General features: G+C 40.9%; 1 protein-coding gene across 1 annotated transcript; it reads left to right on the top strand.

The window, feature by feature from the left end:
- The first annotated feature begins 5,147 nt into the window (after positions 1–5,147).
- LOC133123488 (uromodulin-like) lies at positions 5,148–14,183 on the top strand. The gene is made up of 9 exons (XM_061233957.1): positions 5,148–5,877; positions 6,963–7,049; positions 7,464–7,687; positions 8,007–8,161; positions 9,522–9,770; positions 11,343–11,502; positions 12,636–12,702; positions 13,142–13,180; positions 14,046–14,183. The coding sequence occupies exons 1-8, from the start codon at positions 5,148–5,150 to the stop codon at positions 13,156–13,158; spliced, it is 1,689 nt and encodes a 562-aa protein (XP_061089941.1). The 3' UTR covers positions 13,159–13,180; positions 14,046–14,183.
- Positions 14,184–17,099: the final 2,916 nt, after the last annotated feature.

Below are 17,099 nucleotides of genomic sequence, written 5' to 3'. Positions count from 1 at the left end.
TTGACATATTCATTGACAGCAGTCCAAACATTTAAGTCTTAGGCAGCCTAGACTTTATATATACATATAAATATGTATATATATATATATATGAATCAAATCAATAAGGGTGGTCACAAAAATATTGGTTTGATTCAGTTTTTAACTATTCTGGCAAATTATTAAAAAGTAATGTCAAATGTTTGTTTCGGACCTTTCATTTAATTATTTTTGAAAGAATCTTATACCTGTTATACAGGTGCCAAAGACTTGTATGTTCAACCGGTTGTAAAAATCCAGCTATGCAGCTTGACCAGCTTTAAAATTGAGCTGGTCAAGCTGGTCCAGCTGGGTATGAGAAGAAATACAGAGAATACAGATTCAAATCCGTGTGTTGCATTTTACGCAGTTGTCTTTAGGTATTGCTGCATGTATAGACACTTTTATGTTCATATTTATTATATTTGCATTTCAATATTCTGTTAATAACTATTGTTAAATTGGGAAACAACACTTGTTAATGGGTCTTTTTGGCAATAGTACTTTCTGGCCTTCTAGTGGACATAGCTAGCACAACACCAGATATGTATGATATGAAGGCCTATGTATTTGTATATTTGAGGTGCAATTTTTATTTGCAATCAGCAAACAAGGCCGTTTATTCAAAACATGCATGAGTGAAAATACACACTTAGGAACCAATAAGCAGAACAGAATTTTTCTTTTTTATCAGTTACCGGGCTCTTGGAATTTAGAACCGATTCTTGGTTCGCATCCCTACATGTGCGTTATGGCAGGGGAACATGATCATGATAATATATATATTTTTTTTTTTACAGTAGTATATACCACACAATATTAATTTTAATCAATACGCCTTCTGAAAATTATTTATGCTTTTATTATGAATGTTTTTGATACAATCTGTGTTTGATCTCGTGGTCTGCATTGGAGGCAAAACATTCAAAAGAGGAGGAGCCATAGTTTAAATGCCACACTGATGGAATCACAGCCAACTGCTATAAATACCTGTGCTGAGGAGAGGAGACTGACATCCCACCTTGGTGATTGATTGGTAAGTGCATAGGTGTAATAATAATTTATTTTGACCAAATAATTCAAAGAACATTATTTTTGTTAAAATAATTGTGACAAACTTTGTTTTCTCCACTAGGTTTTGCATGGTCATTGGAGGCTGGAAGTGTGAAGAATGATGATGATCTCAGGAGCTGCACTGTTCTGCACTGCACTCCTACTGATATCCACCGTCTCAGCTAATGACGCAGGTAAAGCATCATGTCTCTTTGCTTTCATTAGTACTTCACTGCTCTCAATTCCAGTTCAATATCGTGACTTACAGCTGCACATGTGTTATAGAGAATAAAACTGTCCAGGTATGACTTCTTCTAACAAACACTGTTTTTACAATCAGCAATTTATTTAATTAAGGGCTGTATAAATGACAATGCCCGGCGGCACGGATGGTGCAGTGGGTAGCACTGCCGCCTCACAGCAAGGAGGTCCTGGGTTCTAATCCCCGTCGACCGGGGCCTCTCTGTGCGGAGTTTGCATGTTCTCCCTGTGTTTGGGTGGGTTTCCTCCCACAGTCCAAAGACATGCAGGTTAAGCCGATTGGAGAGTCTAAATTGCCCGTAGGCATGAGTGTGTGAGTGAATGGTGCGTGTGCCCTGCGATGGACTGGCGACCTGTCCAGGGTGTATTCCTGCCTTTCGCCCAATGTATGCTGGGATAGGCTCCAGCCCCCCTGTGACCCTGATCAGGATAAGCGGGTTCAGATAATGGATGGATGGATAGATAAATGACAATGCAAGATATATAAATAAAGAAAACAATGCTGTTATAAATGTACCTCCCTAGGGAAAATAAAAATATTAAGTAAAATGAACTGAGAACAGAAACGATAATGCATCAAAGAAGATCTCTCACTTGTGACCTGGACCAGCTTGAAAATGTAGTCTAGCTGTGCAAGAGCTGGTCAGCCAGCTAGTGCTGGTAGCTTGTTTGAGCTGGTAGCCGGTCAACCGGCTACCAGCTGTTTAAAAAAATAGCTTACAATGTAAAGCTGGGAGCTGGTCTGAACTGATCAACCAGCTACCAGCTGTTTCAAAACCTAGCTTGAGCTCTTTTTTTCAGCAGGCATGTGGGAAATAGGCTACGAAAATTAGAATGTGCTGTTTGCGCAATTGGCCGAAAGCTCATTTTAAGCCCGTTACCTACTCTATGCAAGAAATGTTTTTCACTACCTTCCAAATTATGTAACGATACACAAACCTGTGCTGCAATCCCGCGCATTTCTGTTAGAGGTGCTAAATGCAAACAGGATGTGAAAACCCTGCTGTAAAATCTTGAAAATTGAGCTGGTCAAACTGGTTATAATCTGGTCAAGATGGTCATAATCTGGTCCAGCTGGGTATGAGCTGGTCAATACCACAGAGAATACAGATTCAAATCTGTTTGTTGCATTTCACGCAGTTGACTTTATGTATCGCTATCATTTAGTACATGTGGTCATGTGCAAAAAATTCCAGAAATTGAGCAACTCATGCCTGGTGAGGATATTTTAATTAAGCTTATTGGGGAAGAAAGTGAGGGTTTTAAGATTGGACCGACCACCAGCCTCAGACACTAGTCTGAATACAATGCTCTTTAAAAATATCAAGCAATCTTGTCAGAGAGGTGAGACTATTATCATGGGAGACTTCAGTTACCCTAATTTTAACTGAAATTTGGTGACTGGACAGGGAAAAATGTGAATGACTTTTTTGACAAATTTGGGAGCAGGATTTTGATTGCAAAAGTGTGAATGAAAGTTGAGGCAGGTTGAAAAGTGTTATACTTTGATACGCAGTGTAAATTCATTCCAAAAGTGTGGAAAAGTAAGTTGAAAAAGCAGTCTCCACAGTGGATGAATAAAGCTATATGAAAAAGAAAAAAATAATAATAATGAAATGTATAAGAAAAGGACACTTTTTACTGACTTGTGACTCGATTTCAGCATATCATGTAAGAGTCATTTTGACACTAGTGCAACCCTTTAAGTCTTAAGTAATAGGATGTATACTCTTATCTTATCTTGCATTAAACAATTTTATCAGCAGCCTTTCGTAGCAAAATTCTCAACGAGGTAAGGTACTGCTTTGGTAAAAAGCACATGTCTTTGATGGATGTAACTGGATAACATTTCAAATATGAATTAAAGGTACAATAAGTAAGATTTTTGTCTTGAAACATTGAAATCCCTTCCTGTCATTGAAAAAGGCTCACTGACATGTTGACTCACCCCCTGCCTGTGTTTATAGTCCTTAAATTCGGGTTTCAAAGTGTACATTTGTCGGGCCATTAAATGTATCAAAACATTGTACAGCTGTACAGTAATTAAAGCTCATTGGTTGAAAAAGGGTTCCAACTGCCACAGCCAATGCCACTCTGGGGGCTTATTCTGATCGTGTTCGTTCATGTGCTGCCCGAATTGCACTCTAGACAAGCAATCACTGAAACTCTGTGTATTATTGCTTATTATCTAAGTGAAGACTGCATATCTAGTTATAAAATAATACTAGTTTGTAATAGTTAGCCTGAAGAATCCACTTATGATAAAATATAGGCAGTACGAACATAGTAGCGATTGCACGAGCGTGTTGCTTCAGGTGGATATTTGTACATTCGGGAAGCTGACTAGTGATAGCTAATTTTCTTGGTGTTACTGATAGCGAACTGATATTGTTTTATAACTCGATAAGCAATAGTATACAGAGTTTCGGTGATCGCTTGTCTGCAGTGCAATTTGGGCAGCTACACGTTCCTTTTGTCTCTTTACTTGTTCAATCATCCGTAAACCTTTATTTCTCTCAAACTGTAAGTTGCACTTGCATCATTTGTGGTAGACTACCATATCTTAATTATATAGCCAGCTAGTTTTGAGGCCAAATAACTGGCGTTTTCACAATATAGTTGGTTAGCTGAAGTGAAAACTATAGTGTTGTGTAGCACACCAAAGTCAAGATCTCATAAAGTCACCTGTTCAGCGAACATTTTCATGCTAGAACACTACGAAAAGATGGCAGGCTCTGTTGGTTTGTCACTATCAGCTTTCCAAAACGCATGACAACACTGAAATGTATAATAACGATTTATATTACGCGTTATATTCATTGACTGTGGGAAGCATAAAAAGTGTTGTGATTTGAGGTTGTCTGTTGTTGCAATTCCTCTCTTGACCGTTAGTCCGAAATTACCTATTGTACCTTTAAGGACATAAGCGGTGACTCGCCTAAATCACAATACTGCAGTTCTTGACCTGTGCGCAAGTTTGCCAACTTTATATAAAGTGATTCCAAAGTGTTTCATATCTTTGTTTTCAGCACAAACTCAGCTACAATAATATGGCTCTAGAATAACACAAATTGTGAACAGTAATTTTGAACACATACAGGAATGCTGTAAATAAATACACTAACCAATCACAACAACATTTTTGGATCACTGAAATGTATTAATCTAGGTCTTGGGTATCTTAAAATGACAAAATATTGTAGCAAATCCAGTTAGAAATATAAAGTGAATTCCAAAAACGTAGTGTTGTTACTACTTTTTTTCAGCATCAGTTTACAATGGGAGGGCTGATGGCTTTTCTTCAATTACTATTTATGTGGTATGCAGAGATTTTATGCCAAAAAAGGTTGACATTTTACAACAAAAAAACGCAACTTGATCCCACTAATGTGAGACAGTTTTTCAGTGCTTGCACAATGGAAACGTACAAATAAACAACAAAAAGGGATAAGCTTGCAAGCTAACAGGCAGAACAACGTTAGAGTTTACTAATGTAGCATATCAACCGCCTGGCAGAACTATTTTCTTATGATTAAATTGTTCACAAAAAAATCTGTTTTAATGGGATTGTATTTGATAAGCATTTATATCATTATGTTTGATAACCATTTTATATCTGTGATAGCATTTCTGTATACTGCTGCCTGTCGTGTGTTATTGCTTAAATATGTCACATCAGCAGGCATGTTATCATGAAGTGCAGCATACTCAAAGTAAATGTTTACATGTGAAGCTTTTTTTTGGTATTTTCAGTCACCGACTGTGACGCGTGCAGCATGAACGCTACATGTCAGAGCTCTCAGGGAGACGAAAACATGAACCCAACATGCAGCTGCAAGGCTGGCTTTGTGGGAGATGGTCTTTCCTGCTACAACAGCATGGCCTGTGCCAGTGGAGTCTGCTGCGCCTCCGGCTACCGCTGGTCCTCGGCGGAAGGCTGCGTGGACATCGACGAGTGCGCTTCCTCTGAGGAAAACTGCCTCTCCCATCTGGTCTGCGAGAATACGCGCGGGTCTTTCGACTGCCAGACGCCCCCTGAACCCACCAGGGCCCCAGGAGCCCACCACATTGCGAAGCGCAGTGTCAGCCCAAACTCCGTACTGTTCCGGTGCGGGGCTGTGATGTGCGCTGCAGGACACGATTGTTACACTGTTAATGGCGTCGAGCAGTGCAGGGACCCGTGCACTTTCAACTCTCGCCTGGATGATCCATGGCGTTCCACCAGCAACACTGGTCAAAACCCCTTGAAGTGTGATAATACTGTTGACTGGCAAGGCTGGTACCGTCTGTTCCTGGGGGCGGATAGTGTGCAGATGCCAGAGAACTGTGTTCCAGTGAGAAGATGTGGGACCCACGCCCCACTCTGGCTCCCAGACGGCCACCCAAAACCATCGGATGGAATCGTCTTGAGCCGCGTCTGTGGGCACTGGTCTTCGGACTGTTGTAACTTTGAATCTAATCCCATCCACATCAAGGCCTGTCCTAGAAATTACTTTGTCTACAAGTTTGTCAACCCATCTGCCTGTCATTTGGGCTATTGTGCAGGTATGTTATTTCCTTATAGCTCATGTTAGACAGATGAGTTTTTGTTTATGAATGTCTGCCATTGCGCAGGAATGTAGTCAACTGTGCTTCTAACCAGAACATTGCAGTTTCAAACCATGAGTGGACATCTCGTCTTTGTACATTTGGACACTGTAATTTAGAAGAAATGAATAAGTAAACATCCTGTAGTGTTCATAGACTAAAGGTAATAATTTAAAAAGCCGTTAAACTACACAAAATTACGTCAGGCCTATTTGCGATTATGGCAGTTTATGTCACCAGAATTCCATAATCTGTATTTTCCTTAGGTGACAATGTGGGACAGTGATGCCTAATGATATGTCATGGAGTGGCAAGAGTGTGGAGGTTTTCAAAAAACTTCACCTGCTTATTTCAGCCATTACTCACTGTAGGTGACATTAGCTCAGTCGTCTGGCAGTGAGAGGGTTGCCGGTTCGATTCTGCCCTGGGTGTGTTGAAGTGTCCCTGAGCAAGACACCTAACCCCCAAATCCTCCTGACGAGATGGTTGGTGGTTGGCAACCAATCGCAGTCGGTGTGTGAGCATGTGTATGAACGGGTGAATGAGAAGCATCAATTGTACCGTGCAATGCCGCTATATAAAATCTCCACTCCATGGCATATCATTAGGCAGCACCGGCTTAGGATAAAGGTTGGGGAACTGGGTGGCCTGTAGCGTAGTGGTTAAGGTAAATGACTGGAACACGCAAGGTCAGTGGTTCGATCCCCGGTGTAGCCACAATAAAATCTGCACAGCCGTTGGGCCCTTGAGCAAGGCCCTTAACCCTGCATTGCTCCGGGGGAGGAATATCTCCTGCTTAGTCTAATCAACTGTACGTTGCTCTGGATAAGAGCGTCTGCCAAATGGCAATAATGTAATGTACCTGGGCTTGCGACTCAATAGTTGTTTCTTCCATTCACAGGCAGGGTACAACTTTTGTACCTCTGAGTAAGGTAAACCAGAATTAACTAGTTAAGTAAAGATCCAGCATGTATGTTAAAATAAAGAATAAGCTGCATAAGAAAATTGACTAAAGACCTGAAATGTAAACTGCCATTTTTTAGATGTCAACACCGCAGTGTGCGGGTCCTGCAGACAAGATGAATTGTGTGTGAGTGAGGACAAAGTCAACTGGCGGTGTGAGAGTCAAGGTGGGTGAAAGCACTCAGAGCGTCTCTATCCATCTCACTGCTAAAAATTGACATCCCTTTTCATACATTTCTCATTTAAAAGTGCTCAGAGTGTACTGGTACTTGCTTCTTTGTTAGCTTGTTTACTGGGATTTTTTACATTCCTGAGAGTTGTGTTAATAAAAATACACTTCCATTATTTAAATTACAGAAAAATACTGCTTCTCAAAATACATTTTTAATTTTCCCTACTTGTGTTAGAGGTCTGTCTATATTCATTAATATTCATCATAATCATAATTATTTTCATGAAAGATATTTAGACATAATATCTATCAAGACACAAAAAAACAGCTATCAATCTGTTGCATCTAAAATGGGTGGAACGAATACCTTGGTGTGGACCGAGAATGCCCTAAAAATCATCTCTTTTAGGTAGGGGCCCCAGAGCTGGTGGACAGGTGTTGGGAGCCCCAGAGCTGGTGTGTGGGAGTAGCTTCATCCAGGTGGGGTTAGACAGCTCTGTCCTGGCGGGCAAAGGTCTGAATGCATCATCCGCTCACCTGGCCAACTTCCGCTGCAAGGCACTCAATGAGACAAAAGGCGTGGTGTGGTTTCGGATAGAGCGCAAGAGGGAGAGCTGTGGGACCCAGCTGAGGGTAAGTGCTCATTCCTTTAGGGGAATTCTCAGAGCAGCAAGTCAAAAACCTGTGTGTCCTTCTTTTTTTTGTTCCTTATTTTTAAATTAATAATTTTTAAACATGTATCTATAAGTTATTATGCCGCTATCGTCCTCCGACTGCATGAATTAGATATAATTAGAAACGGTAATTGATTTACAATACATATGGGACTCGGTTGGACCTCCATAAAACCAATTATTCCAAACAAACACACTGTGCGTGATGGAGATCTCTGAATTGGCAGTCAGCCACACTTGTCTGAACTATGTTAACTATGTCTCTTCTCTTTTGACAGACAAATATCACCCATGCCACTTATTCCAACACTTTATTTGTTTACCCTGTTACCATTGGAAATATAACCTTCTCCATTCCGGAGAAAATCCCGTTCTCCTGCGTGTATCCTCTGCACACTGAAACCAGCCTGGATGTGGCCATCAGACCTCAACTGTGAGTAATAATAATAATTATAATGATGATAATAATAAAAATAAAAATAATAATAATAATAATAATAATAATAAACAAACACATTAGGATGTATAGAAAGAGTGGATTAAAGATAGTTGAAGGACTAAATGACTGAAGTCATTTTTGAAAATCTTATTTAAATGACTAAATTAAATTGGGATACAGAACATGGGGCAGCCTGTAGCATAGTGGCTAATGTACATGACTGGGACCCGGAAAGATTGGTGTTTCAAGCCCCGGTGTAGCCACGATAAGATCCACACCGCCATTGGGCCTTTGAAGAAGACCCTTAACCTGGCATTGCTCCAGGGGGTATTGTCCCCTGTCTTGCCAAATCAACTGTAAGTCGCTTTAGATAAAAACATCAGGTAAATAACAAATGATATGATATAATTATAAAATGGAACATGAACCTTGAGGGGATAAAAGCCCTGGGGCCTGATGGCGGAAGTATCTCAGCTTAGTCGAGTGAAATCTAAGACAGCGAGGTCAACAAATCCTACACATGGCAATCACTGATAACAGGTATCACAATGCTGGTTATAAACTGGAATTCCCACTCAAGCTATCTGTGTGTTCACGTCAAAGAAGCAGTGTTTGTAACAATAAGCCAATCGCACAGAGTCACAGAGAGAGCCAGGGTTTAACATAGGCCTATGCAAGCAGTATTTTTTTCACAGTATCAGTTTGGTAGGTTTGTGAATTTATAAGCGCACCTTGAGGGATGAAAGGGGTATTATTGAAAAATTGAGAATGTAACTTTCTCAGAACCTTTAGCCTACACATATGTGTTTTCTCACAAGAAATCCTCACTTAAGGAGCAGGCGACAATATTTTTATAGATAAGTTTGCTTACTCATGAACCTTCCAAACAAATCTTAAGAGAATCATGTCTGTATAGTTTGATCAAAAGATACCAGAAACTCCGGACAGAAAGTGCAAAGATTGCTAGCTAGCCCACTTACTGTAGCCTGCTTTGTCATTTAGGCCACTATTCTCCAAGGCAAATAGAGCCGTAACCCCAAAATGTTTCATTGAAATATGTTGCAAACTTGATTCAATCAATATTGTGCTCTTAAGATGCATGTATTGTGTTTTCCTTGAGTGATACTACATGAGTAATGTACTGCAGAATGCTGTGTTGCCTTTGCTGTACTCATTTCAGTATTCAGGAGTCTATTGTTTGTGCGAGATCTCGAGCTCAGTGCTACATCTTAATGCTAGTTCAACCTTTCAAAATAATTGTTTACAGATGAACCATCTTTGTGGGCATCACTGGGAAATGTGTCTAGTTCAGCAGGTCTGTGTCCAGTTTGCCTTATTCTATGGTACTCATTAGGTCGCTGGAGGGAGCAGTGGTGCGGGCAGGCTCCAGGCCCAATGCGGTCATGTCTCTCTACCGCAACGCCGACTACACAGACCCCTACTCCTCGGGCCGGGTGCTCCTGCCCCTAGGCTCCGCCCTGTATGTGGGCGTGTCTGCAGAGGAAGCAGCTTCAGACAGGTTTGCTGTCATTCTGGAGAGCTGCTACGCCACACCCACTGCTGACTCGGATGGCCCCTCGCGCTTCTCCCTGATCCAGAACAGGTCAGTACCTGCTCCCTGATACAGATTAGGTCAGTACCTGCTCCCTGATACAGAACAGGTCAGTACCTGCTCCCTGATACAGATTAGGTCAGTACCTGTTCCGTGATACAGATTAGGTCAGTACCTGCTCCCTGATACAGAACAGGTCAGTACCTGCTCCCTGATACAGATTAGGTCAGTACCTGCTCCCTGATACAGATTAGGTCAGTACCTGCTCCCTGATACAGAACAGGTCAGTACCTGCTCCCTGATCCAGAACAGGTCAGTACCTGCTCCCTGATACAGAACAGGTCAGTACCTGCTCCCTGATACAGATTAGGTCAGTACCTGCTCCCTGATACAGAACAGGTCAGTACCTGCTCCCTGATACAGATTAGGTCAGTACCTGTTCCGTGATACAGATTAGGTCAGTACCTGCTCCCTGATACAGAACAGGTCAGTACCTGCTCCCTGATACAGATTAGGTCAGTACCTGCTCCCTGATATAGATTAGGTCAGTACCTGCTCCCTGATACAGAACAGGTCAGTACCTGCTCCCTGATCCAGAACAGGTCAGTACCTGCTCCCTGATACAGAACAGGTCAGTACCTGCTCCCTGATACAGAACAGGTCAGTACCTGCTCATTTTCAACAGGTTAGCAGGGTTGAGGTCGAGGTGCCACTCTGCAGTATGTAGAGTATCCAAGGCATGGGGGCGCCAAGCCACAAGAGGGCCCAAAAATCACCAGAGAATGTGTTTTATTATAGTAGTAGCTATATTATATAAAATAATACTGCAATTAAAATTGCCTAAACTATAGTATAGCCTAATAGAGTGTTACAGAAATTTCCTATGTCTTTTTAAGCCAACCTGGAATTTTCTTTCTTTCTTTCCTTTTTATTTAACTTTATACTTAAGATGAATCTAGAATCAGTTTTCCCAAATTCCTTTACCCTGCTAGTCATGGGCCTCTGCAGACAAATCTCTGCTGTCTACCACAGGACTAGCCCAATTAAGGCATCTGACTGTCATATTGATAGAGCATAAAATTGCAGGTCTCAGAGACAATTGTATTAAGGATATCAGTGTATGAAACTGACTGGCTGGCTGACTGGTGTGCCCTTTACATAAACTCAAGCATTAAGGATTGTTGTATAAGTAATTAATCCCAGTGGATAAATTGTTGAATGTAGGCTACATTTCGCTATTAAAATACTGTCCAAAATTCACAATAGGTCAACAGAAACTAAGATGTAGGGAGTGGGGCCCCAAAATGGCATCTCGCATCTACTTCTTAAAATTGATAGTTGCACCCCCCTGTTTGGGGTGATGGATCATTGCCTGCAGCATCATCCAGAAAGATAGGATTTGATTGGTCAGGGAAACCACCACCTCACCGAGCCATTAAGGCGTCTGCCATCGCTCTGCGTCAGCTGCGTGAGGTCTGAAAGATCATAGGACTGGCAGATGGAAGCAAGGTGTGTGTGTGTGTGTGTGTGTGTGTGTGTGTGTGTGTGTGTGTGTGTGTGTGTGTGTTTGTGTGTGTGTGTGTTGTTAAATGTTGTTTTCCCACCTCCATGTCCCTCCTCCAGGTGTCCTAGCAACCGTCGCTTGGTGAGGGTAGAACAGAGTGGGCCCCTTCTCCCCGGCCGTTTCACCGCCTTGGTGACCTTATTCTCCACTGACTACGGCACCATCTTCCTGCACTGCAGTCTGAGCATGTGCGACCCAAGACAGCCCACTTGCACTCAGGTCAGTTCTTAACAGCACAGGGTTTGTCTTTCTCTGACAGAATATCCTCTGCCTGTGTTTGTCAAAAACCCCTTTTCAGACCTAAACTAGACAACACCAAAAACATCCAAGAATCTTACTGTTAAAGTTCGTATAACTGCTGGTTCCCACCCTGCATGTCAATGACCAGTCCAGATGGATGAAGTGGGTTTTTATTGATGCTGTGCATCTGGTTACGGGGACAATGGCAGTGGCACATAAACAGTAGTCTTCTCTCAGTCAGCATTCCTTGCTCTGCCTATAGCATATATTTACAATGGCTTCAGGATATTCAAACCCTTCCACGTTTTGCTCACATTATTGTGTTGTAGATTTGATTTGAAATGGATTTCCATTTTTGTCCATAAATTTACACTCAATAGCCCATAATGACAAAGTGAAAGCATGTTTTTAGAAACTTTAGAAAATGTATTAAAAAACAAAAAGTGAATCCTTGGGATTTGTCTAGAGCTTGATATGAGTCCATCTGTGGTCAATAAGTTCAAGGAACTCTCTCTACACCTCTGCAATAAAATTGTGGTGATGCATAGTTCAAGGGTATGAAACTATTTCTAAAGCTTTGAGTGTACCCAGGAACACAGTGGCCTCAATAAATGGTAAAACCAGCTTTAAGATTAGCCACAGACTGGCTAGCAACATTAGCCTGCTAGCCAACCGATTATCTGAAACTTAAATTTGGTGATTTGTGGAATATTTACATGTTATATTTACAGGGTGTGTACGGGTAGGGGTAAGATAGAGCAAGACAATACATTTTCATATTAGAAATGTAATGTAATTTTTATGCACTTATTTTATAGGCAGAGAGACTTTCCCTTGCTTACCTCTCTGTCAGTATCCATTGCTCTGAGGCAGAGTGCGCATATGCAAAAGGTGCCTGCTGCCACAATGTAAACAGATCTCAACAAACTAATACCAGATGGAGATTACTTGAAAGAAAATACACATTTTGTAAAATTCTCAATCATTTGATTTAGATTTATCTTCTGTTCATTCACATCTCATGTAATTGCTCCTTTTCACATTGAGACTAATGTACACTGTTAGCAGCAGCTAAATGGTCTTTTATTCACTCAGTTATTCTCTCTCCACAGAAATGCAAGTCCAGGGTGTCCCGGTCTGTCTCCCTCAAGAAATCCGTGACCTTTGGACCCATCACCTGTAAGCTTCAGCTCAGAATTTCAGGTTTCATTTTACCAGGACAAACCTGCAAATGAGTTTTATAGAGACATTTGACTGTGGAGCCTGTTATTGATGTATAGTTTATTGGATTTTGCAAACTTGCCGTTCACTTCTGCTGAAATAGTATTTATCTGTGGCCGGAGTTTATACTTTGGGCCAGTTGCCATAGCGTTTTGTTGCATTTGCGTTGCTGTGGTATGTATGCACTTGATGTGAGTGCAAGTGTAACATGTACTTGGGTGAGGATATTTAGCAGTTTTTCCCAGTTTACTCTGGAAAGATTAGCTAGAATATTTGATTGATTAATTTACTTTGGAGAGAACGACTAGCATGGATGTGGCTTTTGTTTGGATATCTGTGCTCTAAAGTGCTTTTACAGTGAAACACACACAGGTAACAATCAGGTTTTATCTTTCAGGGGAGAAGACAGGCTGAATGAACCCCTAGGCATCTGCAGGTGAGCGCAAACACTTTCTCACACACTCGCTGTGGAGCACAGATCAATTAATGTACCATTACTGATATTAGCATGTCATGACCAGTTAGATTCATCAATAATTACTGTAACATTTACCATGGTGCAGACATGGAACAGAATATGTTTTACAGCTTTCCTGGAGCACATCATTTATTGTCTTAATTTCACCTTTCTATACCAGGGCTGGTTCCCCCTTATATCAGAACAGAGTAAAATACTTTCAACAAGGACAAGTACAGGCTGCAGGTATAGCTCATGACTCCGTAAATATAGCATATCCAACAAAGGACATGGCTGATTACATGAGAGCAGAATTTATCATGAAATCCTGAAACAGACCAGCCCTCATTGTGCCCCCCTCACAAGCAGCACACAGAGGGTGGGTTGGGTGGCAGTGCAGGATAATGGTTAAGGAGCTGGGCTTTCAATCCCAGGTGCAGCACTGCCATTTTAGCCTTGTGCAAAGTGCTCTACCTGAATTGCAAATGGTAAAGGGTGAGGTGAAAAGGATGTATTCAGGGGGGAACTGGACTGTATTTAGACATTAAAATAACAAGTTTCAGCCTCCGGTGAAGTTCTGTACTTATTCTGTTGGGTGCAGTGTTTTCATGATCTACTGCTGACACTCTGTTCCGCTGTCCGTAAAATGTACTGTACAAAATGGTCCAGTATGTCAATGTGTCTTTGATAAGGAAATGTTTTATCTAACTACATAATGTAACCATTTCTTTCTTCTTTTTTGATCAGTTTGTGGTAGAATATCATTTACCAAATCAAAGGGTTGCTTCTTAATTCATATAAAATCATGGTAGGTCTCACAAAATATTATTTTTCTCTCTTTCAGGAGCTTCAAACGAATGGATCCCCATCTGCGTTGTGTTCCTGCAGCCTCTTTCCACCTGCTTTGATTGATCACTTTTTCAGTCATTGAATCTGTTTCTCCCTTCCCATTTACTCTCCTTGTTCTGATTGGTCACATATCCACAGTCTGTTAGTGTGTTTGCCGTAAATGTCCCTGTGTAACAGGGCATGCGGGGAACGAAAAGAAGAAGCTAGAAATGATTTGAAGAGCAGTTAAACTACAATCCAACAGATATGTTGAACATAAGTAGGAAGTCAGCCCCTTTAGAAGTGAGACTGGAGAACAACAATTTGTGAAGAGATCACTGGGTGATACAACCAAATTGCTGTAATCATCACACAATTATAATTATAATCCAAACACTGGGAGTCCCTTGATAATAATAGATTTGTGTGGACTCTTGCTTTTACTGTGATTTATTCCTCCTTTTGACCTGTTGAGCAAATGAAAAAATAAAAATAAATATTAATCTTAATGACTTGTTATTTACATCATTTTACTTTTACCCCTGTTTGCATATCCCCTGGGGGGCAGAGCTTCCCACACATACAATACATGCCATTCTAGATACTGTAGGAGAAAGGGAACAAGGGGTTTCATTTCGGCCCATTTCTCCCTAGAAACAAACCCCTTGCAATCCAATCCATTTGGGATAAAGATCTATCCACTAGTAATAATGAAATTCCTTGGGATACCATTTGGAGTAATCTTTTATGTATATCTAAAAATCTTGACCATCAGCTCTTACTGTACACTGGCCAGAACTTTATCCAACATTGTTGCTTCCTCAGAGATATATTTTTGAATGACAAAATCAAAGCTTTATCACAACCTCAGATATGTGTATGGTTGGCTGGCCTTACTGCCGCCAAAAATATGCTTGCACAAAGGTGGAAACCTCGTCTTTGTCCCGGTCTCATTGAGTGAACAGGCTTGTATGTATGGAAACATCAATTGCTCGGATTCATGAGGCTAGTATATTGATTGTTGAATCAGGATATATAAGGATAAAATTGATTTGGTACATCTGAGTTCTAAGTTAAACTATTATGCATTCTCACATAATAACAAATGTATTAAAGAATTTAGACAAATTCAGTATGCCATAACACTGGGAAATATTTGTACTTTAATTCATACTTTGCACAATCAAACCCCTGAAAGAATCCACCTCCAGTTGTAAAATTCTTCTAAATGACCATTTCCTGACCCTCAGTGGTGAATATGTGTCACTACAGCTTTGTTTTCATGCTGTGCTGGGGTTAGGGTACCCCATCTTGCACAAGAATGTGCTTTGGCTGATTTTAACATTGAAAAGAATAAAGACGAAATTCATCTCATTGAGTGATTATTCATTACTTGCGAGGTTTATTTATCATTATTTACATATTTTCGTCAATCAGTTGGAATATACTTTCAAATCATTTGGCTGATGAAGTAGAACGTTCCATTATTGCAATGCACTGTTGCTTAATTTATTAATTTTATAAATGTGTGTCATGTACACCATGGCAGATTATTAGGCATTGTTATCCCCAGAAAACCACCTCAGAACCCACCCCTGCTGAAAGGCTGCAGTCCTCTCTTTTTTCACATGGTGCCGCCAGTGTGTCAGAAATAGCCTCATGTGACAGAAGCTACATTTAAGAAAGAATCCAGTTAACAGACACCGCCAGCTATTTCTGAACGATGCAAAGAATGCACTGCAGTCATGTAGCCATGAACTCGTAATTTTGCGGGCTTCCCTGAATAAATACCATGAATTTATGCTGTTGAATCTGTTGTCAATCTGACTGAAGGCTTAATTCTTTAATTATAACCATTATCTTGCTCTATGGAAATCATCCAAATATAGGATTAAAATGCATTGTACTCTTTATTTGCACTCAAACCTTCTCAGTTGTGTACGTGTTCCTATTTCCATACCTTGCCCTGTTCCTCTCTTCGCCCTCTCTTCGCCCCAGTGCCTATACTGAGTCCCGCTGGGGTCACTAAGTTCCTCTCCACAGAGATTCCTAAGTGCAGAGGTCCCCTTTGATCACCTTTAAAATACACCGCTTAGTAATGACATCCTCCAACCCAGGGCCACTATCAGGGTTTCATCGCAACGTCGGCGCCAGTTCAAAAGTGAACTTGCTTGCTTGAGAAAACTCTTTATTTAGCTTGAGGTGTGCACAGTTGCATTGCTGCTGGTGTCAGGGTACAGTTTGTGGTGCTTTGTAGAGCTCTGTCCTGTGGTGTGATTCTGACCGGGGCATGGCCTTCACTCTCAAGGTTGGGAATGGTACAGTAACTTGCTGCACCTGCTGTAGGTTTGGAGAAACTGTAAAGGGGCTGGAAATATTTGAATTAGCTATAAATTATCACAGAGGGATGTATCCACTATTCATGCACCAAATATCAATAACTATAATAGTACACATTTCAAGTCAGATATACGAATAGATGGAAATGTGCTGATATGTAAAGCACAAACATAGGCATACCCACACAAACACATATGTGACCTGCTTTATCATAATCAGTTGGAAGTCGTGACGGGCAATTTTAAAAGAAACACCGGAGCTGTGCACTGTTGTTTGGAGGCTAGCCAGCTTGACACCATTCACCAGTCACAAATAACAACATCAGCTGCATCCGTGGCTACATGTCAATGTATTTGCTTTCATGGTCTGTATGTCTTAATGTCAAGAGTAAATGTTCAGAGGAAAAATATAGTTTTAAAGGGCTTATACATAAAATGATAAATTATACTCCCAGAGTTTTGCTAGCCCAGTGTCGGTAGTCTCCCAGCCTCATGGAACTCTCACGACGAAACACTGAAAAACATGGTTTGGTGGCACTTAAAATCCAATGGGATACAGCTAGCATGATATCTTTGCTATTTCTAGAAATCTTACAGTGTCCTCTTTCAAGTAGTTTCTAAAACTCAAAATAAGTTTTGGGGTCAATGCAACTGATTTTGATAGAGAAGGTCACATATGCACAATCAAGCACAAACAGGAATATATACTGTACATGCCCATACATAAATGC

This window comes from Conger conger, chromosome 3 (genome assembly GCF_963514075.1).
Source record: "Conger conger chromosome 3, fConCon1.1, whole genome shotgun sequence".
Lineage (NCBI taxonomy): Eukaryota > Metazoa > Chordata > Actinopteri > Anguilliformes > Congridae > Conger > Conger conger.
The sequence above is the reverse complement of the archived record's forward strand: the minus strand, read 5'-3'. Positions and strand labels throughout refer to the sequence as shown.